Source organism: Coregonus clupeaformis, chromosome 29 (genome assembly GCF_020615455.1).
Source record: "Coregonus clupeaformis isolate EN_2021a chromosome 29, ASM2061545v1, whole genome shotgun sequence".
Lineage (NCBI taxonomy): Eukaryota > Metazoa > Chordata > Actinopteri > Salmoniformes > Salmonidae > Coregonus > Coregonus clupeaformis.
Genome location: NC_059220.1, coordinates 26980419 through 27006856, shown reverse-complemented (window position 1 = coordinate 27006856; position 26438 = coordinate 26980419). Strand labels below are relative to the sequence as shown.

The following is a 26438-nucleotide window of genomic DNA, read 5'->3' as shown; positions in this document are numbered from 1 at the left end:
TGGTGACATAAGACAGATGGTTACTTAAGGCAAAAACAAAAGTAGGGTGGTATAACACGAACGTCTAGCAACCCAAAGGTTGTGAGTTTGAATCCCATCACGGACAACTTTAGCATTTTAGCTAATTAGCAACCTTTCAGCTACTTGCTACTTTGCAAGTTCGCTAACCCTAACCCGTTCAGCTAACCTTAACCCTTTAACCTAACTCCTAAACTTTAACTTTACCCTAACCTTAACCCCTACCCTTGCTAATGTAAGCCAGCTAACGTTAGCCACCTAGCCAGAATTTGTAACATCATACATTTTGCAGATTCGTAACATATTTTGCAAATTTGTAACATTTAATATGAATGGTAATTTGTAAAACATCATACGAAATGGGTAATGGACATCCACAAATTAATACATACCATACGAAACCTAACATACCATACTAAATGGAGCGTTTTGGATTTGCATACAGAATAATACGAAATGCTCTGATACCAGGTTGTAGCGAAGAGTACATTTGGTGGGATTGAGGCTGGCAGAGACCACAAACAGTAGCCTTGTGGAACACAACAGCTGCATGAGAATGTGTCCATGACCCAGCCTCTTGGTAGAATACAAATCAACCTGGCCAGGGAACCATGGCAGCTTTTGAGTTTATTTCACAATTTTTTAAAGAACTCAAAATTCTCCAAGGGAAGGAAGACCATGCTGATATCTTCTTGGAGGAATACATTTAGTTCAATATAATGTAGTCCAGGGGTAGGAAATCCAGGTCCTGGAGTGCCACAAATTTAACCAACCTGGAAGACCAGGTGTGTTGAATTGGGGGCAATCACTGAACTGATCAATTAGCTCAGTTGGTCAAGGCCGTGTTCAGTACATAAAAACGTAACAGAACATTAAATTGAACGGAAACGGTGCTGTACTGAACAACCAGTTAAAAAACGGGGAGGGGTTGGGCTATGGGTTCAAATGCACAGCTGCCCTTTAAATACATCACTCATTGCTTCAAGCCACACCCCAGCACACCCACTGAACGGAGCAAACGTATCTCAAAGTCTGTTCAAGAACGTACAAGAACATTTTGGGAAAACGTGTCGTTCAGTACAAACCGTTCTGCAACGTAGCAAACGTTTAAGCGAACTGAACGCACCCCTGGTGTGGTGCCTATTTGGAACAAAATCCTGCAGTACCTGCAGCACTCCAGGAACAGGGTTGCCTACTCCTGATGTAATCCATTACAATGTGCAGAAACCATGCATGGAAGAATCAACTCAACATTTTCTTTTCCCTCTTGACTTCCTTTTCCGGGAATTGCCTAGGAGAGTAAAGAGTACAATTAATAGATTGAATAAATCAAATGACATACCAATGACTTCTAAAATAGTATGCCAACAATATCAAACAAAGTGGGAGCCCAAAAATTGCATTTGGTGGATCTAGGAATTGGAGAGAATGGACAGTTTTGTAATGTTTCTGATGAATACTATTATTTTGGAAATTAAATGGCATTCAGTGCTGTTGGTTCCATCAATTTCTAGATCATTAAAGCACTCTGAATTCATTTAAATCAAACATATTTCAGCAAAGTCAGACTTCCAAAGGACACAGTTTACAGGAAGCACAAAAAGGTCATTGCGTTAGTAGTTTAACTCATCAAGTTTACTGTTTAGGTTGTTGTGAGGTTGGCCAGTTTAGTAACATAAGGGTATGGAGGCACAGAAAACATGACAGCAAAACTCCACCAGGTCTTCCCGGTGAGGCCTTCACAAGTTAAAATGCTCAGTATGACATTGAAGTTAACTTGGATATGATGATAATAATGATTTTTCAACTGTGGCCCTTATGAGGTGTCAGTTTGAGTTTAATTACTATACGTCTTTACAAGTTCAAACTCCTATGATTCAGGCTGATAAAGAGTGCATAAAGTAGCAGCCAAGAGAGGTCTCACACAAAGTGGTTTATCTTGAGTTATGATGACAGGATTAAAATTTGATTACCAGGGATTTGATAGATTTTTACTGAAGAGGACAGAGAGTGTTAAAAGTAGGACAAGACATAATCAGGTTAAACCAGACCATGGTTAGGCCAACACACGTCTGTAAATTGAATTCATGGCTTGGTGCTGATGGATTGATTAAAATGTTCCTGCTTGCACCAGTTAGTATTCCATCCAGTTGTTTGACCTACCTCACTGCATCACACACCCCTTTTTACATTTAGGGTGTCCTTTTCCAGTGTTACCTTGTGTTTTAGAGAGTCAAAGAAAAAAGACAACACGAAAAACAAACTACTTGATGATCATGAAAGGACTCAAGGTGTTGTAAATGGGAGGCTTTTAATATCTACTTCTAAAAAAATAGTACATTCATGCTAAAACGTCAAAGTTCACAGCTAAAACAACAGCACCAAATGATCAGACACTATATAAAAACGTATTATGTAAAATGCAATAAAACCATATACCATAAAGGGAGAAATCTCCCTCTCAGACACTTCAGGAGACCACAGTTCCAAACATGATCTTTATTAGAATGAATGAATACATTACCTTCATTACTCTTCTTTTTGTTACTTCCAAAGAGCTTCTGCTGTTTCTTATCCTCTGGTTTTAGGGTTCCAGATGCAGGCAGAGCTTCGGATACTGATGAGAGCAGATCTTCAGAGTCCACTCCATCGGGCACATCGCACGCCGGTCCGCTTTCCGCCGCACTGACTAAAGGTACGTTGCCATTGGTGTTTGTGTTGCCATTGGTGTCTGTGTTGCCATTGGTGTCTGTGCTGCCATTGGTGTCTGGGTGTCCATTAGTTACACCCTCATCCTGTGCCACCATCTTCACCATCATGTCATCCCCAGCCTCATCTTGTCCAAAAGTCTTTACCATCATGCTGCTGCTCTTACCTCCAACTTCATCTTGGCCAATGGTTTTTTTTCCTATCAGGTTGCTTTCACCATTACTCTCTATCACCATGTCCATATCAGTGACAGGAAGTGTGCAGGCTCCATTAAGGTGACTCTCTCCATTGCTCTGTGGACATTCAGGCATCAAGTCCTCCATTACCATCTGGTTGATTTCAGGCAGGTCTGCATCTGTGAAGGTAGAGAGGCTTGGGGTGTTATGTAGGACACCCATTCCCGGTATCTCCTGTGTTGGTAAATTGTCTGTGGGAAGGCTTGAAAAAGCTGTTTTTTCTTGGGGTTTGCTGGGACCATTCATTCCTTCTCTTGGGGCCCTCTCCTCTGCCTGGGGTTGAGTGGGACTAGGAGTGCTGGAGGCTTCTGAGACCGAGGCTTTGGCTTCTTCTATTACAGGCTTGACACTTGATCCTGCAGAGGAGAAGGAGGTTCTGTTAATGTATGAAGATAGATAGGAAGAGCAGGAATGTCTACTGTACCAGACATTCCAAACATGTCATCATTCTTAATGCAGGCAATGTTTGAATCTAGCAAGTGGTGTTTCTTAAGAAAATACACAAAGAAGCATGACCAAGCACACATTCTTGATTAAATTAAGCAAGTGTAATTGGTGGTAGTAGTAGTGGCTGCACAAAAGCACAAATGGAAGCCTGGTTATGGTTCAATGCAGGAGAGTAGGAGCGGAGCTGGAGGCAGGACAGAGTCAGAGTCGTCTTGTCCTTACCGGGCTGGCCCGTTTTCCTATTCATTTCACTAGAGGGGGGGCTTTCCGTTTCGCACCTGGGCCGCGTCTTCCTGAGATGGAAGCCTTTCCGGATATCAGCAAGAAGGTGGTCGATAATACAGCCATCGTCCTGTGGCGGGGGTCCTTTCCGGACTGGTGACAGAGGATAGAGAAAGAGAGACATTAAGACACCACATGGCTGGCTACGCTTTATCATCTTAGTGTGAATACAAAACATAGTTGGACTCATTTGACAGAGGAGATATCAGTAGAACTCACTTATTTTTCCGTTCTCCCCCTTCTGTCTTTTGGATTCCTCCTCGTCAAGCTGCTTCTTCCTTTTCTCCGCCTTCACAGCCTGTTCTTTTCTGGTTTTGTTTTCCTGTGGGTGTAAATAGAACATTGAGAAAGAGATTACACCAGGCTACTCCATAGAAAACCTTTATCTTCAGTGTACTAGTGATGGAAATCAGTATGCATTATTAGCAGCTATCTAAACTTGTGGAATTCCGTCTATTTGTGATGTGCTCCTCTGACTTTTAAGGCTTTGATGAAAAGTCCCCGAAAGGTCTTGATGGTGCCGAAGAGCTCCTCCAGGGAGAGCTGGTTGACATCCTCACACAGGTAGAGGGCCAGGTCACCCTTCTTCCTCACAATCTCCAAAAAACTGTCCTCAAAATCCCGGCAGGCCTCCAGGTTTTTCTTGGGGAGGGAAACAAGCAGTTGAACCATTGCCTTAAAGAACAACTTTGTATAGTTGGTTGACCTCCTCCAAAGAATAAAAAAAAAACACTAAGTCTTGTCAATATTGTGATGCATTGAACCACAATATAATCTAATTCACTGGTTCCATACCTCAAATACCTTTGTGAACTGCTGCTTTACATCATCCACAGAGATAGAGACTTTCTTTGATGCTTCTTTTAGTCGATGGAGTAAGGCACTGGCTTCTGCCTGAATGGAGTCCAGGTTGATTCTGAAGGATAAAAATGTATATTTACAATTTTTGATGTAATTTAAATCATTTATGTATCAATTGCAGAGCTCATAATAAAACATTTTTATTTATTTTTTAATAAAAGGATGTCATACCCAGCTGCTTTTTCACAAATCTCAATGTCGTCAGGGAGGTCCAATAGCTCTGGGTGGTTCAGCTCTGCTTCCTGTAAACAAAATGCTCAGTCAGGAGTTTAGCACTGACCACACAGTAGTTTTTATTCTCAGAAAAGCACATCCTTATTTATGATAGTGTTACCTCTAGAATGTGATGGAGCAGGGTAATGCGGCTCTTGTTGGCCTTAGTCTCAGTCAGCTTCAGCAGGGAGCTGATTTTAAAGCCCTCAGCGTTCCCTGTGTGACATCCCTGTGAACAAACAGAGTCAGGAGTTTTTTTCAGACTGCATAAGTGCTGTTTTTGGATGAGTAGAATGCCATCCTTTGGAGAGTCCTTACTTACATAGTTGAGGAAGTTTCCCACATCAAGGATGAGCCTGCAGAAACTGGGCATGAGAGTGCTCACTCTGAGACCTGAGGGGGAATTTTTTTAAATGTTGAAACATTCTATGCAAAATGTTTGAAAAACCAACACAAAAACTATGATTCGATAGACCTGCATCTCCAACTTGAATAGATAAAACCTTTCCAGCACAAGCAACAATTTGTTCTACATAAAACAGTGGTTAGTCTCGCTCTGTTGATATTTCCAACAAACAAAATAGTTCATAATTAACCTTACAGTGTCCTCTGATAGCTTTCACAAATATGTAATTGATGAATAGAGCAGTCAATGTAAAATGAGTGTTTATACAGGGAAGTTGGTGTTGACTTACACTGGCATGCTGCTTCAACCACCTCTGCTTTGGGCTTGAGCATGTCCAGTATGGAGGCTGTCTCCTCACACAGCAGCATGCAGTCTATCCTCAGCTGGTAACTGTGGGGAGGCACAAGAGAAAGAGCGGGAGAGGGGATACGAAGTAGGGATGGTATAGGGAGGGAAGAGAGATGCCATAGGGAATTAAGCAAGACAATTCAAGGAAGTGCCAAACAAAAACACAGAAACCAGATTCTGTTAATGATCACAGCCAAAGATGAATCTCCACATAAAGTATCCTGTGAGGTGCCAGAAATGTTGAAAGCGAGGAGAGGAATAGCAGTTACCATGGTACAGCCAGGATAGAGATGTAGAATCGGTCAACATTGGCCAACTTGTCTTTTTCTCCCTGGAAGGATTTCAGGTTTTCTATCTAGATAGAGAAAGAAAAGAGAGCGCTTCAGATCAGTCATTACCCTCAAATTGTTCAATGCTTAACTTTGCAAGCCCTACCCAACAGTGCAATATTCAATATCAAAAGAATATAACTAATACAAAAAAGTAAACATTACCCTGTTTTATATATGAAGAGAAATTAGGAAAGTACACCTTATACCAACCTCATGTTTCTCAGGTAAGAGTTTAATAAGTTGCTTCAACACCTCCACATCAAACTTAGTCCGATCCCCATTCTGAATCAAGGACACAAACTCATCATGTGAGCTAGATAGAGGAGCATGGAGAAAAAAAAGTCAGCTCAATGGGGTAAAAACAACATTGAAATCAATATCAACTTGATGATAAATTACATTACCATTTGAATTGCTTGAGAAATATGTTCAAATTCAAATTCTTCTTTGCGTCAATAAAGGAGATCTGTAAAGAGAAGAGGGGAACAAATATTTTGTTAGGGAGGTTGTTGTTTTAGGATTCATAATGAGCCATGTTTTTGGTGTGCTCCAGATATGAGCGCTGTAGTGAGTGTTGACCACTGCACCTCTTTAGGCTCCTTCTTGACATGAGCAGCTGCCCCCTTGTCTTTGTGTTCGGTCACCGGGAGACAGAACAGCTGCTCAATGCTGGAGTAGTTGGGCTCCCGAGGAGCGTCTTTCTGGGCAGAGGTCCACATGGAATGACCATCTGTGTGTTTTGTGAAAGGAGCAAGAGAATAACCACAACACATCTGGAATGACCTAATACAATTATTCTCTATGCTGTACTATCAGACAATCTTTTCCCCTCTGAAATAGAGCAGACTGCCTCTGTAAACACAGGGGAGGTTCATTAAAGAGATGTCAAGGTTTTTCACTCACCAGTGACAGCTCTGAGCTTCTGCCAGTTGAGCTTCTTCATCCTCAGGGTGGGGCAGCGGCCTGCCTTGGAGGAGGCAGCACAGGCACACCCCAGGGATTGGCTACTTTGGGCCACCACCATGCCACCCATGACAGGAGGAGGAGGTGGTGGTGGTGGAGGCATGGCGGGCAAGGGTGGGGGTGTGCACCCTGGGGGCACCCCCATTGCTGGAAGAGGTGGAGGTGGTGGGGGTACTCCATCTCCTGTGTGTGGTAGTGTCAGAGAGGCGGGTGGAGGAGGGGGAGGTGTGCACTGAAGGGGCCCTGGTCCCATCATATTGGGAGGTAGGGAAGGTGGAAGGGGTGGGGGTGGGGGAGGAGAAGACACTTGGGAGGTTGTGGGGCATTTGGTCAGTCTCTCTTGGTCATCGTCCACCATATCAGTCTGAACAGCCTTATCAATCTTCTTGGGTGGCAGACCATCCACAGCATGGACACCAGCGTTCCTGCGCTTGGCGAACACCAGGCGTTGCATAATCGTCTCACAGGAGTCCATTGGCGCTGGAGCACAGAATCATACACAAACACTGAAATCTACAGAATTCTACCAAAAATAAATACAATCTATGCACTTTTGATCTTAGTCGACATTCACCCAGACTCCAGTCCTTTACCCATAACTCTCTTAGGGGACAACTTATTGCCTCAGAGGACTCACAGTCCTGATCCAGCAGTATGGCCCTGTTAGTGAGGGCCTCCAGGGTCTGCCAGATGCCAGCCCTGTCGGGCCCCAGCAGCAGCAGGGCCTGTAGGATGGACAGCAGCTGGAGAGATGACGGAGAGCTGCTCACCTGGAGGTGGACCAACACACAACCAAACCTTATTTAAAGTGCATTTGTAATTCAATTGTTTACAGTACTTGCCATGATGCTAAGAGAAGGTGGCATGCGGTGTTATGGTAGCGCAGCTGACAGCTGTGCTCACTTTGTTGAAGAGGGTGGTGAACACCTCCTGATGACTGCTCATGTCGATGCCTCCATAGACCCTCAGCAGCTCCTCCTCATCCTCAACCATAGCCTCTTCAAACGCTTCACACTGAATGATCAAGTCCTCATCCTCCTCATCTCTGGAGGTCACACACACACCAAGTAATTTATTCAAAAGGGTCTATTGAGCAAATAGCCTATGTTTACATGTACTTCCCACTTGACCATCAAATCAACAAGTAAATTAACAAATGTTAAGGTAAATAAAAGTTTTGTTTTACATTTCACTCAAATGTTATTGCGCTTGACCAATGCATGGGCATTTCATTTATCTGCACACGACAAATAAATCACAATGAAACGAGAAAGTCAGTCAAGGCACTCACCTCAATTTGGGCAGTATATCAAGTAACTGTAATCCTGGAAAAAATAAACTTTATAAGACAGTGACAAAAACAATGATCCACCTCCCAATTGATCAGTTTCCTACTTTGTAGTATTACAAAGTTGGAACACCGCAGAATGTGAACTAGAATTTGCGTGATGGGAATCAGCGTGTGATTTTGATCGCAGGTGAGCGAGTTGGGATATAATTAATCAATCCGCAGTGGAACGGGGATGTGGAACGACTTCGAACACATTTACAGGATTTTTGAAGAATAAAAAAATGCATTACACATTTTCCGTGAATGGCAATTTCACAAAAGGATGAGAACGGTGACTTGACAGACTTCAGACGATCTTCTGTTATTGGCTTCTGATCATAAACAGGTAGGCCTAAATCGAAGCCAGTTCCTGGACAATACTGTAACCTGTCAAGAACCATAATATTGTACATACAATGTTGATAGGACTACTATGCCCATATTTCTTCAACATATTCAGCACACAAATCTATAGGCCTAATCTTGATTTCCCAGATAAAACACAGATTTTTCAAAAACCAAAAACGATTCAGGTACCACCATCTATGTAAAATACAAATGAATAGGCCTACTTTCAAACCAGAATATGTGATGGTTGACCAAGATTCAAGTGTTTAGGGACGAGCACCGTTCTGACACCGAAGTCTATGCTTGAAATTTGGTTAGCCCTGGCCTTGATTTCAGCGTCCATAGACGTCGTTTTTTGGTCTGTGGACGTTAAAAAATCAAGGCCAGGGCGCGGACGGACATAGACGTCAATAGACCAAATCTGAACCAATCATAGATGTCTATGTTTCACAAGTACAGTACAATAGAGCACATCAGAGTACAGTACAGTACAGTACAGTACAGTAAAGTAGAGTATGATCCAGTACAATACAGTAGAGTACAGTACACTAGAGCACATTAGAGTAAAGTACAGTATAATGTACTATATTGTACTGTACTATATCCTACTGTAGTTTACTGTACTTTACTGTGTTCTACTGTACTGTACTTTACTGAACTGAACTCTACTGTACTGTAATGTACTCTACTGTACTGAACTAAACTCTACTGTGCTCTACTGTACTGTGCTGCACTGTACTGTGCTGTCCAAACTTATAAGACATAGACGTCCGGTCCAGACCAACCAAATTAGAATAATACCCAGCATGGTTTGAAAGTGTTCCTTTTTACATTTACATTTTGGGCCTTTAGCAGACACTCTTATCCAGAGAAACTAACAGTCAGTGCATTCAACTAAGGTAAATAAACAACCACATATCACAGTCATAGCAAGAAAAAAGTTTCTGTAACCGTTAATGAGAAATGTTTTGTAGTTGAAGTGTTCTATAGTTTTTTATTGTGTAAGTCTGAAAACTCTGAACATTTTCACTGCCAATTCTAAAGCTTTTGAAAAAGCTAAAATAGAAAAAGCTAAGGTGATAAATGGGAGGAATAATAAATATTCCATTCTGCAATCTTCGGTTTGCTCCAGTTTCCTATTTTAATTGGAGTTCAAAATGTTGAATGTGATCAAATGCTTTCTTTATTGACATGTAGATATACAGTATGTGAACTTATGTATGGTTGAAATTTGGCCATAGAAACAATGACCGAAAAAATATGTATTTTAAACGTCCGTAAAATAAGTATTTTTTACATATGTTAATAACGTATTTTCAAAGTCTGTAAAATATGTATTTTCAACATCAGGAAAATACATATTTTCAACTTTCATTCAGAACCGAAAATTTAACTTATTTTCACCGTCATTTTTCTCACTGGGAGGAGACAGATTGCTGGCAGGCATATAGCTAAAAGTACCCAGTGACATAGATTAGCAATGGAACTGTTGCCAAATGGCCTATTTACTCTGCATTCTCATCCCCCTGGTGTTTCAACGTGTGACCAGATGAACTGAGTGGCTGAGTAGTGAAGATAAACAATGCGCTGTACCGATAAACTCCTTGCGCATCTTATCTCTCTGTCGCAGGTCATCTGTCCCAAAGATGATGGCGTTGATGACACTGAGGAGGGTGACCATGTAGGGCACGTTGTCTGTGGCCTGCAGCTCGTTCATGATCACACTGAAGCGATACTGCTGGGTCTTCACACCCTGGGAGCCAAAGTAACACATTAGTCATTCTGTATGTCATTCACTCCTGCTGTGTGAGGACAGCTCCTATCCCCATAATGCTCTAATGTTGATCAGTGAGTAACATTAATCAATGTATTGACAACTGTGGACATTACTAGATAACCCAATGAAGTCACTTAAGCAGTTCAACATATGTACACTAGAGGGCAATACTAGGTGCATACAGTGTATGGTTGTTCAGTAATGTCTGGGATGATAAAAAATGACTTTAATTAGCCTATTTAATGAGATTCCTTTGAGCTGAAATAACATGTTACAAAAAACGTGTCATATCTGATTTCAGTACATTTTCATCAAAACCACACACATTGTTTCCCCCAACATTGTTCATTTTCTCTCATTATCCTTCCTAAATCTGAATTAGGCCACTTATCCTGTAGGTGTATGGTATATAGCCTCTGTCCACTAGTGACAGCTTGTCTAGCTGTATGACACTTGCCTTGTAGTGGTCCAGGGCATCCAGGGCCAGACGATACCCATTAGAGGAGAACATGCTCAGGGCAGCAAGCAGCTCAAACACCTGCTTCTTCACCATGGTATTGGACGTGTCCAAGGCTGTGGTAAGACATAGTCAGAGACATCAGTCAGTGTACACATGGTCATTGTCCTCATATTCCAGCCTACCTTTCTCCTTCTCCCTTGTCTGGTGTCCTCTAGGATGTTATGGCTCATCTAAAGGCAACGTAACGTGAACTTACCTTTACGAAAAAGTGTTTTGTTTGTGATAAGTTTGTTAGTGTGTGTGAAGATGTTGCAATGTACTGTCCCTCCACACAGTGTCCCCCTCCATACACTTTGTCTGACACAATGGCCTATATCTGACCTGAATTGTTCCATGTTGCCATGGTACTTCTTTGAAATTCCTAAATCTACTTAGGTATTTTATGGGGTTGATTTTATATTTGATTACAATTATGCACAACTGAATAAAAATTATTAAGTATTATACTGTATATATATATATATATATATATACATATATATATATATATATATATATATATATACAGTACCAGTCAAAAGTTTGGACACACCTACTCATTCAAGGGTTTTTCATTATTTGTACTATTTTTTAGATTGTAGAATAATAGTGAAGACATCAAAACTTTAAAATAACACATATGGAATCATGTAGTAACCAAAAAAGTGTTAAACAAATCACTATATATTTTATTTTTGAGATTCTTAAAATAGCCACCCATTGCTTTGATGACAGCTTTGCACAATCTTGGCATTCTCTCAACCAGCTTCACCTGGAATGCTTTTCCAACAGTCTTGAAGGAGTTCCCACATATGCTGAGCACTTGTTGGCTGCTTTTCCTTCACTCTGCTGTCGACTCATTACATTTACATTTGGGACTCATCCCAAACCATCTCAATTGGTTGGTAGCCATGCTGGTTAAATTCTAAATAAATCACAGACCAGTGTCACCAGCAAAGCAATCCCACACCATAACACGTCCTCCTCCATGCTTTACGGTGTTAAATACACATTCTGAGATCCTCCGTTCACCCACACCGCGTCTCACAAAGACATGGTGGTTGGAACCCAAAATCTCCAATTTGGACTCCAGACCAAAGGACACATTTCCACTGGTCTAATATCCATTGCTAGTGTTTCTTGGCCCAAGCAGGTCTCTTCTTCTTATTGGTGTCCTTTTGTAGTGGTTTCTTTGCAGCATTTCGACCACGAAGGCCTGATTCAAACAGTCCCCTCTGAACAGTTGATGTTGAGATGTGTCTGTTACTTGAAATCTGTGAAGCATTTTTTTGGGCTTCAATTTCTGAGGCTGGTAACTCTAATGAACTTATCCTCTGCAGCACAGTTAACTCTGGGTCTTCCATTCCTGTGGTGGTCCTCATGAGAGCTTGTTTCATCATAGCGCTTGATGGTTTTTGCGACTGCACTTGAAGAAACGTTCAAAGTTCTTGAAATGTTCCGTATTGACTGACCTTCATGTCTTAAAGTAATGATGGACTGTCGTTTCGCTTTGCTTATTTGAGCTGTTCTTGCCATAATATGGACTTGGTATTTTACCAAATAGGGCTATCTTCTGTATACCCCCCTACCTTGTCACAACACAACTGATTGGTTCAAACGCATTAAGGAGGCAAGACATTCCGCAAATTAACTTTTAAGAAGACACACCTGTTAATTGAAATACATTCCAGGTGACTACCTCATGAAGCTGGTTGAGAGAATGTCATCAAGGCAAAGGGTGGCTTTTTGAAGAATCTCAAATATAAAATACATTTTTATTTGTTTAAGACTTTTTTGGTTACTACATGATTCCATATGTGTTATTTCATAGTTTTTATGTCTTCACTATTATTCTACAATGTAGAAAATAGTAAAAATAAAGAAAAACCCTAGAATGAGTAGGTGTGTCCAAACTTTTGACTGGTACTGTATTTATATACACACACACTCAGTGGGCAGTTTATTAGGTACACCACCTGTTCACGAAAACGTTTCGCTCCTACAGACAGTGAGTTACGTGGCCTTGGCTTGCTATATAAAGCAGGCAGACAGGCATCGAGACATTCAGTTACTGATTGAACGTTAGAATGGGAAAAACAAGTGACCTAAGCAACTTTGAGCGTGGTATGTTCGTCGGTTCCAGGCGCGCTGGTTCCAGTATCTCAGAAACGGCCGGCTCCTGGGCTTTTCACGCACGACAGTGTCTAGGGATTACTGAGAATGGTGCAACAAACAAAAAACTGCCAGTCAGCATCAGTTCTGTGGGCAAAAACAACTTGTTGATGATAGGTCAAAGGAGAATGGCAAGAATTTGGCAAGCTAACAGGTGGGCCACAAACAGGCAAATAACGGCGCAGTACAACAGAACGGCATCTCGAAACGCACTATTATTTTGTCCTTGTTACGGATGGGCTATTGCAGCAGATGACCACACCAGGTTCCACTCCTATCAGCTAAAAACAAGAAGAAGCGGCTCCAGTGGGCACGCGATCACCAACACTGGACAATTGAGGAGTGGAAAAGCATCGCCTGGTCCGACGAATCCCGGTTCCTGTTGCGTCATGCTCATGGCAGAGTCAGAATTTGGCGTAAGCAGCATGAGTCCATGGCCCCATCCTGCCTGGTGTCAACGGTATAGGCTGGTGGTGGTGTAATGGTTTGGGGATTGTTTTCCTGGCACACGTTAGGTCCCTTGATACCAATTGAGCAACGTTTCCATGCCCCAAAGAATTCAGGCTGTTCTGGCGATAAAAGTGGGAGCCGACCCGGTATTAGATGGGTGTACCTAATAAACTGTATATATACTGTATATATAAGGCTCATTCATGGAACCTTTCATGGAAAGTGTGTGTGTGTGATGCCATAGCTTTATTAAGTATGAAACACTATATATCTCCTCAGTCCTAGGTGCTGTCAAACCTTGGGAGAGTTTGCGGATGTAGCCCTCATTCTCCACGATAAAGTTTATCCCAGACGAGGAGTTCATGATGGCCCGGACACAGCTGACACAGGTGAGCTGCAGCAGGGCATCTGTGATGCGGGAGCAGCCCCTCCCAGACAGCCTGTCCAGGGCCTCCAGCAGCAGGTCTAGGCCACTCAGCTCCAGGAACTGGACCATCCAGGACTCCTCACTGCCCTCCAGACGACGCTTCAGCCCAGAGTAGTTGACCACGCTGGGCACCTGTAGCATGTGGATGCACAGCTCTGGGTCGGCACTCTCCAGGTTGGCCTCCAGCTGGGTGTCTGAGTCCTGGGAGGAGCCCAGATGGCCCCTCACTGCCGCCCACTTCCTCTTCCCATCCGACTTCACTGACATGGTGATGGATAGGGTCTGTGGAGGGAATTTAAGGCAAGAGGTTCAGTTAAGTGGCATGGTGAGACTTTTGGCTTGCTGGACTGCAGTTTTGTTTCATAGAGTCTAATGTAAACATACATCTGTTTTCTATAAAGTGCTGAAAGGGGTGGAGAGTTCATTCTATTTTGCCATTCATGGTCAAAATGTTAGTGCCATGGTTTTGTGCAAACAAGCCATTAACTATTTGACCTGCAAATGGGCCTTTGCATAAATATTATGCAGGATGATCAGTCCCCATTAGAATTGTATCAGAGCTATCCTGGCTAAAGGATCCATGCCTTTATCACAACATAGCACATTCATAGGAAATGACAGCTCTGCACATTGGGGGACAAGTGAAAGGTATGTCAGCAGTCCTGTCATCACTAATCCTGCTAAACATCCAAACTTAATCCTGCAGTGAAAGGGACGGGACTCGCTGTCAGCTAATCAACAGCAAACACAAAGACAGGCACATGACACTCAGTGTATCTTTATGGGAGATATATTATATTCTGTGTATATACTTTATTTTCAATTACATCCAACTGTAAACAAGGTTTTGAGTAGGGTTGCAAAGGGAGGGTATATTACTGGAGACTTGAGAAGTTTACCAGTAAACTACCAGAATTGTTGGTATCTTTCAAGGATTTTATGTAATCTATCACAAGACATTTAATGCCCTATTGGGATTATTACAGGTGTCTGTAATTATCGTGGCCCTTTGTGTGGCCTTATGTTGTAAAATATATGAAATAATTAAATAAGATGATTTTAAAATAAAGAATTGAATGACAAAGCTGTAAAACATTATCCCACATATAAACCATCAATTTAGTGAATACCATTGGTGTTTAATATGAAGGTTTCAGCATTTTACTATGTCAATATGTATTTGTTGTAAATGTTTTGGCGTCAAGCTGGTGGGAGTTGAGAAAAAAGTCAATAGTTGGAAGAGTTGCAGAGTTCATTGAAAATTATGCCATTGTTGATTAGATGCTTTTTTCCATTAATTAGGCTATTTTCTCTTGAACCTACTACCTACTAGAAACTCATGGACAATATGGACACAGATATAAAAATGAATACTATATATTAATACATTTTTTAAAAGTGATTCAAGTATAAATTACCAAAGTTATATGATAGATTTAACTTTAGCAAATTACCGGTAGCTTTGCAACCCTAGTTTTGAGTAATATGCTGCAAAACAAAAGTATCATTGTGAAGTGAAAAATATCACCCAGGATATCACTAAGCTCATCTGGTCTTTGAACATAACTGCCAGCATTGGCACAAATGCACACATTGGTCACACAAGTGACCTTATCTGGTATAGCCTTAGCTCAGAACACTGCTCCCTCTATCTATCACGGCAACGTGTCCCACCCTCACCTACGCACAACATCCCTTGCAAGCTCCCACACTCACTCAGAAACAACAGGGTAGGGATTGAGCCTAACAAAGGGGGAGAAATCAATAAATATTTAATCTGTAATCGCAGACGTCTGATCTAGTGAACAACTGTAGGGGTTTAATAATTCTCCTCCCAAAACGCGTTAGTTATTTCAATAACATGAGTTGTTTCACACTTGTCAAGTCTAACCTATACAGATGGCATTGGAAAGGAAAATAAATATAAACAGCTAAACTGCAGCTCTGCATGCAGTGTGGTATTTATTTTTATTTTTTATTTTTATTTTTTCACCTTTATTTAACCAGGTAAGCCAGTTGAGAACAGGTTCTCATTTACAACTGCGACCTGGCCAAGATAAAGCAAAGCAGTGCAATAATAACACAGAGTTACATATGGGGTAAAACAACATAAAGTCAGAAATACAACAGAAAATATATATACAGTGTGTGCAAATGTAGCAAGTTATGGAGGTAAGGCAATAAATAGGCTATAGTGCAAAATAATTACAATAGTATTAATACTGGAATGCTAGATGTGCAAGAGATTATGTGCAAATAGAGATACTGGGGTGCAAAAGAGCAAAATAAATAACAATATAGGGATGAGGTAGTTGGGTGGGCTAATTTCAGATGGGCTGTGTACAGGTGCAGTGATCGGTAAGGTGCTCTGACAACTGATGCTTAAAGTTAGTGAGGGAGATAAGAGTCTCCAGCTTCAGAGATTTTTGCAATTGCGTTCCAGTCATTGGCAGCAGAGAACTGGAAGGAATGGCGGCCAAAGGAGGTGTTGGCTTTGGGAATGACCAGTGAGATATACCTGCTGGAGCGCAGACTACGGGTGGGTACTGCTATGGTGACCAATGAGCTAAGATAAGGCGGGATTTGCCTAGCAGTGATTTATAGATGGCCTGGAGCCAGTGGGTTTGACGACGAACATGTAGTGAGGACCAGCCAACAACAGCGTACAGGTCACAGTGGTGGGTAGTGTATGGGGCTTTGGAGACAAAACGGATGGCACTGTGATAGACTACATCCAATTTGCTGAGTAGAGTGTTGGAGGCTATTTTGTAAATGACATCGCCGAAGTCAAGGATCGGTAGGATAGTCAGTTTTACGAGGGCATGTTTGGCAGCATGAGTGAAGGAGGCTTTGTTGCGAAATAGGAAGCCGATTCTAGATTTAACTTTGGATTGGAGATTCTTTATGTGAGTCTGGAAGGAGAGTTTACAGTCTAACCAGACACCTAGGTATTTGTAGTTGTCCACATACTCTAGGTCAGACCCGTCGAGAGTGGTGATTCTAGTTGGGTGGGCGGGTGCCAGCAGCGTTCGATTGAAAAGCATGCATTTAGTTTTACTAGTGTTTAAGAGCAGTTGGAGGCTACTGAAGGAGTGTTGTATGGCATTGAAGCTCGTTTGGAGGTTTGTTAACACAGTGTCCAATGAAGGGCCAGATGTATACAAAATGGTGTCGTCTGCGTAGAGGTGGATCTGAGAGTCACCAGCAGCAAGAGCGACATCATTGATATACACGGAGAAAAGTGTCGGCCCAAGAATTGAACCCTGTGGCACCCCCATAGAGACTGCCATAGGTCCAGACAACAGGCCCTCCGATTTGACACACTGAACTCTATCTGAGAAGTAGTTGGTGAACCAGGCGAGGCAGTCATGGTACTGCCTCTCTATATATCTACAAAACACATGGCTTAGCTCAGGAATTTCAATTATGTTTCTGTGTGGTGTTTTATGTAAAAGGCTCTCATGAAACACAATGAGCAGAATACCAAGAGAGTAAAAACTGGGTACTGACGACAAGAGTCCACCACAGTGGGAATTTACATGGAACCTAAGTCAACTCTAAAATGTAACAAACTGTAAACTCCTACAAATTGGATTTCTATTCAGTTCTCGTTACCTATAATTCAACAGGACAAAAAAGGAGCTGTTCTGTTCCAGACACATTTGGCAAATCATCTGTCAGCTTCAACTGTGGCGGGGCTGATTCTCTCTGACTTGGACTGCCAGTGTGACAGTGTTACCATGGCAGCCAGGAAGACAATTCCCTTTCACAATAGGCTTTCTCATCCCCCATCAAAGAGCTCTGTTCATTAGCTACAGAATGGGAGGAATGTATTCTGCTTCACTGGCTGCTTTCTGACATCTAATGGGTTTTATACTCAACAAGCATCTGAACACGTTCTTAGAAGGATTTACAATCTATTCATCTGCACAGAGTGATGTACTGTAGGGTCACTGGTGAATAGAACCTTTTAGTCCAGGTGAATTCCACCACATCAGTCATGGACACAGTCATGGACACAGGGGGAAGTACATTAGAAATGCATTGACATTAACATTAGGTAGGGTTTCCTAGGCAAGTCAGCAGGACTTTCCAACATGGGTCAGGCGCTTTTCAATAGGAACTAAGAAGGGAAGGACTTTCCTGAGACAGGAAACACAAGACAAACATGCTGCCACAACAACAATTCTTACACAATTCTGACCTGACCTCAGTTATATAGAGAGAGATTCTGTTTATAAACAAACAGCTGGCTCTCACTGCAGGACCAACAATGGATCATCTGGATCAAAAGGATGAAAAGGACATTCATTAGCTTGTTGCTTCTGCACATTTTTCCACTTTAACCAAGATTAACATGAGCTCAGTGACAGCTCCCACATACCAAAACTCACATTGGCCTACTTACTGCAGGTCAGGAATACACTCCTCCTGTACTCAAGGGAAGCAGCCTACATTCAAACAACCCAACCCACCAACCCACTGTTCTACTGTAAAAATAGAGTGCTATTATATAAGAAAGATTATCCTTATTTATTTCCTTATAAGAACTCAGCCAACATATACAGAGTAGATATGCATGCATTTGCCATGGAAAGATTCTAACAATCTATTAGTTTATTCTTCCCACCTTGGGGGCAGGGGGATTTTGTGTAAGCCAAACAGAAGAGAGTAAATAAACTGCAACATGGGCTGGGGTAAGAATTGAGCCACATGAAGCCCAGTATTTATAGAATCTATCTTATGTGTTGTCCTTTCACTGGAATGCCAGACTTGGTCATGAGAGAGAGACCTATGATCCCTCAGAACTGTCTCTGAACAAACATTGTTGCCTTCTGTTTAGCTGACTGTTGTGTTTCAATAATGCAGACTTAAGCCATAAGAAAAGCTTATTTAAAAATAGAGCTCCCTGGAGCTCTTGTACAAATCTTGAATTGCCATTGATAACATCTCACTTTCATATCAAAACATTAAATTTAACATAATTGTAACTGTGACTTATTTGCCAAAAACAACCAATGTGTTGTTCACATCTCCCTCGCTTCACATCTGGTATTCATTTTCTAGAACTAGTAGCCTGTAATGAATTCCTCACTTCACTTACTATCTTCATTGATGTTTCTCCTCTGAAGAGGTTGAATTTAAATCCTGTTGATGTTATTGACTGACAATGTTTTAAGACCTAGAAGTTCAAACCTGTGAGTTCACCAGCGCAGATGTCTGATGGAACTATTTGGAATAATTTCTCATGGTCTTGATTCTGGTTTTTATCATCTCAGATATTTGGCCATGGACTTTGAGACATTATGACCATGTTGTTATGGCAATGCATTTGAGGGCTGCAGTATAGCCTAGTGAATACTGTTGCAATCCACAGCTATGAGGATATGCTGTGAGTCACAAAGCCCTGAGTGGGCTGCTTTTGCTTAGTGGCAATTATACAGAGTGATATTTCAGAGCCCTCTGATCCTGGTTCTAATGATGACTTTGAGCGTGCCTTGCCTTGAACAATAAATTCATAGAGGTGCCATGCAACTCTCCTGAGCTACTGCTTGGATGAAAGGGCCCCCAGAGACTGATGTAAAGTATGTAAATGTATGCCCTCACTACTGTAAGTCGCTCTGTATAAGAGTGTTTGCTAAATGACTAAAATGTAAAAATGTAAATAAGCAGGGCTGAGGTCTCCTGTAGCTCAGTTGGTAGAGCATGGCGCTTGCAACGCCAGGGTTGTGGGTTCAATTCCCACGGGGGGCCAGTATGAAAAATGTATGCACTCACTAACTGTAAGTCGCTCTGGATAAGAGCGTCTGCTAAATGACTAAAATGTCTCTAATGGAATTTTGGCAGTGTATCCCAACCTTGTTACTGTTAAACAGTTCAATGCAACAAGCATGATGTTATTATCTGGATGTGAGTTTGTAACAAATGCATTATATTTGTAATAACTTTAATTTATATTCTATTAGACAACATCTGTCTGTGTTTCTGTCAAAAGGGACCAGCTGACTCCACTGATGTAACCTGTCCTGCATCACCCACAAGCAGTCCTCCTTTCTATGGGAAACACTAAGGGAATGTTTGCCAATTTCCAAAAGGGTTAACATGCATTATGTCAGGATATTCACTCCTGTTGTAATAATATGTTATGATACATAGGAGATAATATGGGATGTGACGCCAATAAGGATGAATTGCCATCTGTTGGATAAATGTTCAATAGGCCTACAGGTAGTCTGTTAATGTTTTGTCAGTAGCCTCACATTATTCTTTGGAACAGATGTGAAAATATGTTTCTGGTTGATAATCATGTGAAGTAGCCTACCCTAGTCCGGAGGATTCCAATGTTTTAGGAGCGTCTTTATTTTTGCGCTCTTGTCGGCTCCCATTTTCATGGTGTGAACATAACGGGAAAACCTGTCACCGCCTTATAATGGCGAATTCCGATAAGTCATTTAGATTGCCTACTGGAATGATTACCTTCAAAACGCCTATTTCACTTTTTAGACATCTAAACAGGTCGTTGTCTAAAGTTCTCATAAATAGCCTACGGATGCGATAAAAACAAATCAATTTAAACCGTGCGTTTCAAGCTGCGCTGCCTTACCTGAGCTTATGCCATAAATAACCACTTGAAGAATCGCGTCCTCCGATTGTGGCCAGATAACGTGCCTTTCCAGCTTCCAAGCGCCTTCTTCTTTCGTACTTTACCAGGCTACCTCTCTACAATGTATGTAGTGGAGAATGGATGAGGATGGTTAGGGGGATTTCCGTTTGGTCCCGGACCTCCTCACCGTTTACACATGTGTGTGACGATGCTGCAGGCACAACTGGATGGCCCCTCCCACGCCCTGAACTCAGCTGGCCCAGCTGGACAGCATGCTTTATTGTGGCATGGGGTTGAGATAGGTAGAATACAAACGTCCCAACAGGTTGCAATAACGTAGCCAATCTATCATATTCTATTTTGCAGCCTACTATTCTGTTTGTATTCTATTCTGTTGTATTATATTTGCATAGGAATCTTGCCTTTCAAAAGTGTCCCTGGGAAAAGGTGATACCAGGTAGGCCTACAGTTTCTTATTGGAATGCCACTTACCTTATCTGGCTCAGGATTACAGTATTTTAGCCTGATTACCCTGACCACGTGGTAAACCCAAGAGGCCAGGCCTAACCTAGTTTGAAGATTAAAGGTAATAATTATCTTCAACCAAGGGCCAAACCAGGCTTAATTAGTCTATCCATAATGGCTCCAAAACACAAGGATAATCTCCTCTGTTCCCCTCTGACCTCTCACCTTCAAGAGTCCTGACGAGTTAGAGTTTGGACAATACAGTATGCTTGGAGTCTTGATATTACATATGATGTCTATGTACTGTATTTTCCTAAATCAAGTTGCAAACTTGGGACTCCCAGAGCTTAAAGAGAATGATGCAAATCATGTTACAGTGAATGACATGAGATGGTGCATTAAATCTTTGGTCTCATTTTATGTAAATCACCAATGCAGAAAAGCCCATAATCTGTACATGAAACCAAAAAGTAATGCAAAATATCTGCACTTTGTGGGGGAAAAAACATGTATTCTTTTCTATTGCATCCTTTAGCTGGTGGGTGTTTCCAGTCAAGCTCAGACTGTAGGGTAGAGAAGATGAACATCTTGGACTCTGTGATGAAGACTGCGTCGGCAACTTCCATTTGCCTCCTGACATTCAAAGTTCAAAGTAATGCTAATTTAGGTCTGGGGTCTTGAGTCCTGTTCCTGATGGTTCAAATTGAGACCTTGTTTGCAAGCCTCTTGTGTGTACAGACACACATAGATTTTCTCTATTAGAGGTTATTCTGATGACACGTGTAACCATGTTACGTCTTATTAGTTCAGTCATTTACTCTGTTTTATTACGTATCATGTCTTCCATGTACGCTTTTATTGTTTTGAGTGTTAATTCATTCATAACTAATACATCTATTAGTTGGTTTGAGTAAATGCATTCCTCGTTTATAGAGTAACTATTTGATTGACTACTTCATAATTTAGAACTGGTAAATCCTAAATCATAGAGTTAATTACACATACATTTGTATGCTTTGCGGACTGGGACCAGAAATCGGCTCTGGCATTTCTAACACACCGGCCCATTTTTTCCCCTCGAGGCCCCCACACAGGCCCATTTTATTCCTTGAGGCCCCCATTTATAGCCAGATAATGATAATCAAAAAATAAAACATATACAAATAAAGTTAGACAGGCCCAATATGCTAAAAATAGGCCGGCCCATCTGGCATTTGCCCGAAATGTTAGATGGCCAGTCTGCCCCTGTCGCTCTGTGTGTGTGTGTGTGTGTGTGATTGATTTAGAACTTTCTGAGAAGAGAAATGTTCATGAATGTACCCTATCTTACCCTTGTCTCAAACATTGTTAAATTTTTTCATTCAAAAATGATGTTCTAATGTTATCATATTATAATGGCCAGTCTGGTACAGTTTGCATAGTTAAATAAATATTACACTTTGACACCAAAAAGTTAATATTCTTTCATTATTTACAACATTTTCATATTGCAATGATAAAAATGGATCACTTTAAAGTCAGCAAAAAGTATTTGAATATGCCACAATAGAACAAATAGATCAACATGCTTACAAATATCACTGTAATGCAATACGTATCATTTTAAAATCCACAATATCATGCAAGTTCCATAATAAATGATGTGTAGTGCACTTAAACTACACCTCCCATAATGGTTTGTTTTCAGGAAGTGAATGAGTCCGAGTTGAAAGTTCGAAACGGTCAACCACTGTGCGTCCAACCCATACATGCTACAACAACAAACATCTTTAGGACGTTGATTTAACGTTTGTTTTGGTAGCTATTATAGTGTAAGAAAGAAAGATAACATGACAGCGAAAGACCTTTTGCAGATTGACCTGTATGGTCTACTGGGTATTAAAGGCACAGCGACAGCGAAAGAGGTGAGTGATAGCTAGCTTGCTAACTAGCTAGCTACTGTAGATAACTAACTAACTAACGTTAACTAGCTAGCTTGCAAACTTTGACGCCTTGTGTAACTTAGTAGTAGGTTAGTTAGTTAGCTAACGTTAGTTGCTTTGAAGTTGGTACTTAATAACATAGCTAATGGCCTCCTATCTCTGCTCTTCCAAAAGGTGCTAGCACAGACGGCAGGGGTTAGTTATAAATATTTGGTGCTAGTGGATATGTTAAACCAGCTAGCTCTGATCCCGTCACGCGACGACAACAACGAGTTGCCTCTGCTGTGTTAGTAGAGGAACGCGCACTTAGCCCTGGACCAGAGCTACTAGCTAGCTAACTTAACTAGCTAGGTTGGTTATGAACGTTAATTACCTAATAATTGTATTAGGTCAGAATTTGTACATATGGATAATGTCATTTGCAATATTTCTACCAAGCCTGTAGGTCCTGTGTGTTCTAAGTAAAGTATCTTCAAATGGCCACTAAGTGGCGGCATAGTACCGTTCAAAATGCAATGTACCTATAGAGCCAGCCATTTAGGATTTCTGCAGACGTAGGTAGTATCTGAAGGAGCATGCAGATGCAGCGCAACACCTCCTGGAGCACATGTCTTCTGAAATGATAAATCATGCTCATAAGCCAATGCATCATGTTGCCAAAATTAGACTGCGGCTTCCTCTTCTAGCACTATACGAAGCTCCTGTTTGATTCTCCCAAGGGATACCAACAAGTACCGGTTGAGCCAGCATTTGGATAAGTTCAATAAACAAATTGTCTTCCTCAATATCTCTTATTGTTTGCAAATCATAAATTGTACTGCAGTCTGCATGTTAAACAAGTATCATGTTTGATTGCTTGCTCAAACAAAAGGCTGCTCTACTTAATTGAAACAGAATGTAGCGGGTTAGTCTGAATGACATTATGTGCAGACATGGGTATTTGGTTTGCTCCGGGAAGATTCCCCTTTCCTTGTCCTCCATTTTCTCTGCCCATGCTCCATGGGTGATAGGCCTACGTGTGTCCCCCAATCCAGTAATTTTCACGACCACCTCCTTGCTAAGTTTCAAGCTCCTAAAATCCGCAGGCCAGAATGAAATTAACATTGCTGCCAAATTGTGGGAATAACTTAATTTCTTAATTGGATTTCAAAGTCTCATCCACCCCAGAGGAGTATTTTAGGGAAATTAGTGGTTGTGGCTTGGACAGAAAGAGTCACTGAAATGGGGAGCCAAGTTTTGTGAGGTCTGCTGATGGTCAGGAAAGATGGTGAGCCGTAGTGCGTACACCAGTGCGTGTGTGGGGACTGGTAGGCCTTGAAACAAAGTGGTGCAATCTATGAAGACCGATGTCATATGTCACAGTTGTTTTCTCCCACTGCTACACCAGGAGGACTGCTGTTTATCATTGAGAGAGGAAGTACTCCAATATCATGTTAATGTGGGCTTAGCAACAGCTTTTAAACCATTCCCTGATGAATCTCGGCTTCCTGTTACTCCTCCTGATTTGAATTATCTCTGTCGTTATCTCTGGTTTTGAAATTCCTCTCATTTTGGATTGCAGATATTATAGCTAGGGTGCTGGAGCTGGTGGCTTGGAACCTGTGGTTTATGCACATCACTGAGTGAATCATTATCTGGAGTTCTTTTTTACATAGATTTCTCCTGTAGCTGACACAGTTAAACAGGCCAGCTATCACTTTTCAGCCACATGCTCCTGCATATCAGCAGGGATAAGAAGTGGCTGTTTTACCTACTAAGAGAACAGAGGAAGGGAAAAGACTGGACACAGTTTAGTCACCAACATATTCAATAAGATTCAGCTATGTGGCTGCCTGGTGCTATTTCTGTTGGCAAATAAAGCACAATATAGCCTACCTATAGCGTGACTGTTTTATATGTAGACACAATCTAGCCGTCTGTCTGAGTTATATGCAGACATTATTCACCAGCAGATGTCTTTGTGGACGTTATCATGACAGCACAGCGTTTACTTGTGGAGCTCCTTCCTCTCCTTCTCATTGCTCTTCGTGTCTGGCTCCCTGACTGCAGTAACGTTAGGCCTCAGCGGCTAAAACAGCTCATGGTACTGTAGCTTAGCTAGCTGTGGGAGTGGAGGGGAATAGAGTGACCCCCTGCCAGGCTGGCTGCGTTTCACTGTGCATCCTACCTTTGCGCTCTGCTGCCTGCATCCATGCAGAAGACACTTTCCTCGGGTGGGTGAGTAATTCCGCTGGCCCTTGGCAGGCCCCACTCATGCTAATTGTATCACTGTCCCAAACAAATGTTCCTATCAGGCGAGTTATGATCGGCTCAGGGCGCATTATGTCTTAGTAGACACACACACACACATTCACTTTATACCCCCAACCTCTGTAGATATTTTATAGTTTCCTTTTCTTTCTTCCCCCGCACCACTCCCTTCTCCTTCTTTCACTCCCTCTCTCTTTTTCTCTCTCTTTCTTCCTTGCATGCGTTTTCTCCAGCAGATAATTTCCTAATAATGCCAGATCAGTGTAATTTAGGAGGATGGCCCAATTGCAGAGCAGGTAGCTAATCAGCCACCCATGTGGGTCCTGCTGTGGCTGTGTTGGGGCCAGTTGTCAGCTGTAAGAGGCACCACAGACGGGTAATGAGTACAAGATGTGGGCATGCGGTAAAGACTGTGGCATGCAGCGGGTGGCAGGGAGAGCCTGATTTCACCAGGCACTAACTATTAGGCTACTGTGTGCCTGCTGGTACTGTAAGTAAGTAGCCCACTGCTAAGGAGTGAGGGATGGGCTTGATTATCAAATCAAATCGAATGTTATTTGTCACATGCCCGAATACAACAGGTGTAGATGTTACCGTGAAATGCTTGCTTACGAGCCCTTCCCAACGATGCAGAGTTGAAAAATAGTCACACAGAAATAATTAAATACACAAGAATGGAGCTCTATACAGAGAATACCAGTACCAGTTCAATGTGCAGAGGTACGAGGTATTTGAGGTAGATATGTGCATGAAGGCAGGGTAAAGGGACTAGGCATCAGGATAGATAATAATACAAGTAAAATAAAGAACAGAGTAGCAGCAGCATATAATGAGTGTAAAAGTGTGTGTGTGTATGTGTTGTGTCGGAATGCATGTGTGTTATGTGTGTGTGCGTATGCAGTGTTTGTGAATGTGTGTGGGTTTTGTGTGAGAGTGTCAGTGTAGTGTGTGTGTGTGTGTGAGTGAGTATATAGACATGTATAGTCTTGTGAGTGTGCATAGAGTCAGTGCAGATAGTCCTGGTAACCATTTTAATTAAGGTAATTTCCATGAAAAGTACCCATGAGCACCAATGTGAAGTTCATAGGAGCATATGAAATTGGGTGTCAAATGAAAGCTAAGAGTCTATATTTTTGAGAAATTAAGGCATATATAAAATTTTCAACCATTTTCCATCCTAAAAATTAGGAATAAGCAAAGGCTTTGATTTCTGGTCAAACAGATGGAAAAGGGGTCTTAGAAAACATCTACCTGGAAAAAGTCTTAAATTCAGTTACCAAAACCCCATATATTTTAAAGCTATTTTCTAATTTCTTTCCCTCATGAGAAGGGAGGTTAATGAAAATTCACAGAAGTAACAAGTAAAGGTAGACCTATCA

The 26438-nt window shown here is 41.7% G+C and overlaps 2 protein-coding genes across 8 annotated transcripts in view; one reads left to right on the top strand and one right to left on the bottom strand.

Moving 5' to 3' along the window:
- Positions 1-58: 58 nt before the first annotated feature.
- LOC121544955 (inverted formin-2-like) lies at positions 59-20632 on the bottom strand. 7 transcript variants are annotated; one of them, XM_045209141.1, is made up of 23 exons: positions 20423-20628; positions 13689-14100; positions 10728-10843; positions 10087-10246; positions 8107-8140; positions 7719-7860; positions 7453-7585; positions 6756-7295; positions 6440-6582; positions 6257-6318; positions 6063-6165; positions 5790-5875; positions 5462-5562; positions 5089-5159; positions 4888-4995; positions 4725-4795; positions 4488-4608; positions 4170-4334; positions 3912-4014; positions 3633-3785; positions 2543-3319; positions 2182-2235; positions 59-1309 (listed from the first exon to the last, which is right to left on the bottom strand). In XM_045209141.1, the coding sequence occupies exons 2-22, from the start codon at positions 14083-14085 to the stop codon at positions 2183-2185; spliced, it is 3639 nt and encodes a 1212-aa protein (XP_045065076.1). In that variant the 5' UTR covers positions 14086-14100; positions 20423-20628; the 3' UTR covers positions 59-1309; position 2182. The 7 variants fall into 7 exon arrangements, with proteins under 7 accessions (XP_045065076.1, XP_045065078.1, XP_045065077.1 ...); XM_045209143.1 differs by having other exon boundaries at positions 4497-4608; XM_045209142.1 differs by lacking the exon at positions 2182-2235.
- A 1955-nt stretch (positions 20633-22587) lies between these two features.
- Positions 22588-26438, top strand: part of LOC121544953 (dnaJ homolog subfamily C member 17) — a 58051-nt gene continuing 54200 nt past the window's right edge. The window contains exon 1 of the mRNA XM_041855222.1: positions 22588-22791. Coding sequence (XP_041711156.1) covers positions 22717-22791 — 75 coding nt within the window. The 5' untranslated portion in view covers positions 22588-22716. The remainder of the gene's footprint in view (positions 22792-26438) is intronic.

Coding starts and splice junctions, on each gene's coding strand:
- LOC121544955 (XM_045209141.1), bottom strand. CDS start 14,085: ATGTCAGTGAAGTCGGATGGGAAGAGGAAGTGGGCGGCAGTGAGGGGC. Junction 6,319..6,439: donor TCAAGAAGGAGCCTAAAGAG/GTGCAGTGGTCA, acceptor TTCTCTTTACAG/ATCTCCTTTATTGACGCAAA. Junction 4,335..4,487: donor AGTTCACAAAGGTATTTGAG/GTATGGAACCAG, acceptor TCCCTCCCCAAG/AAAAACCTGGAGGCCTGCCG.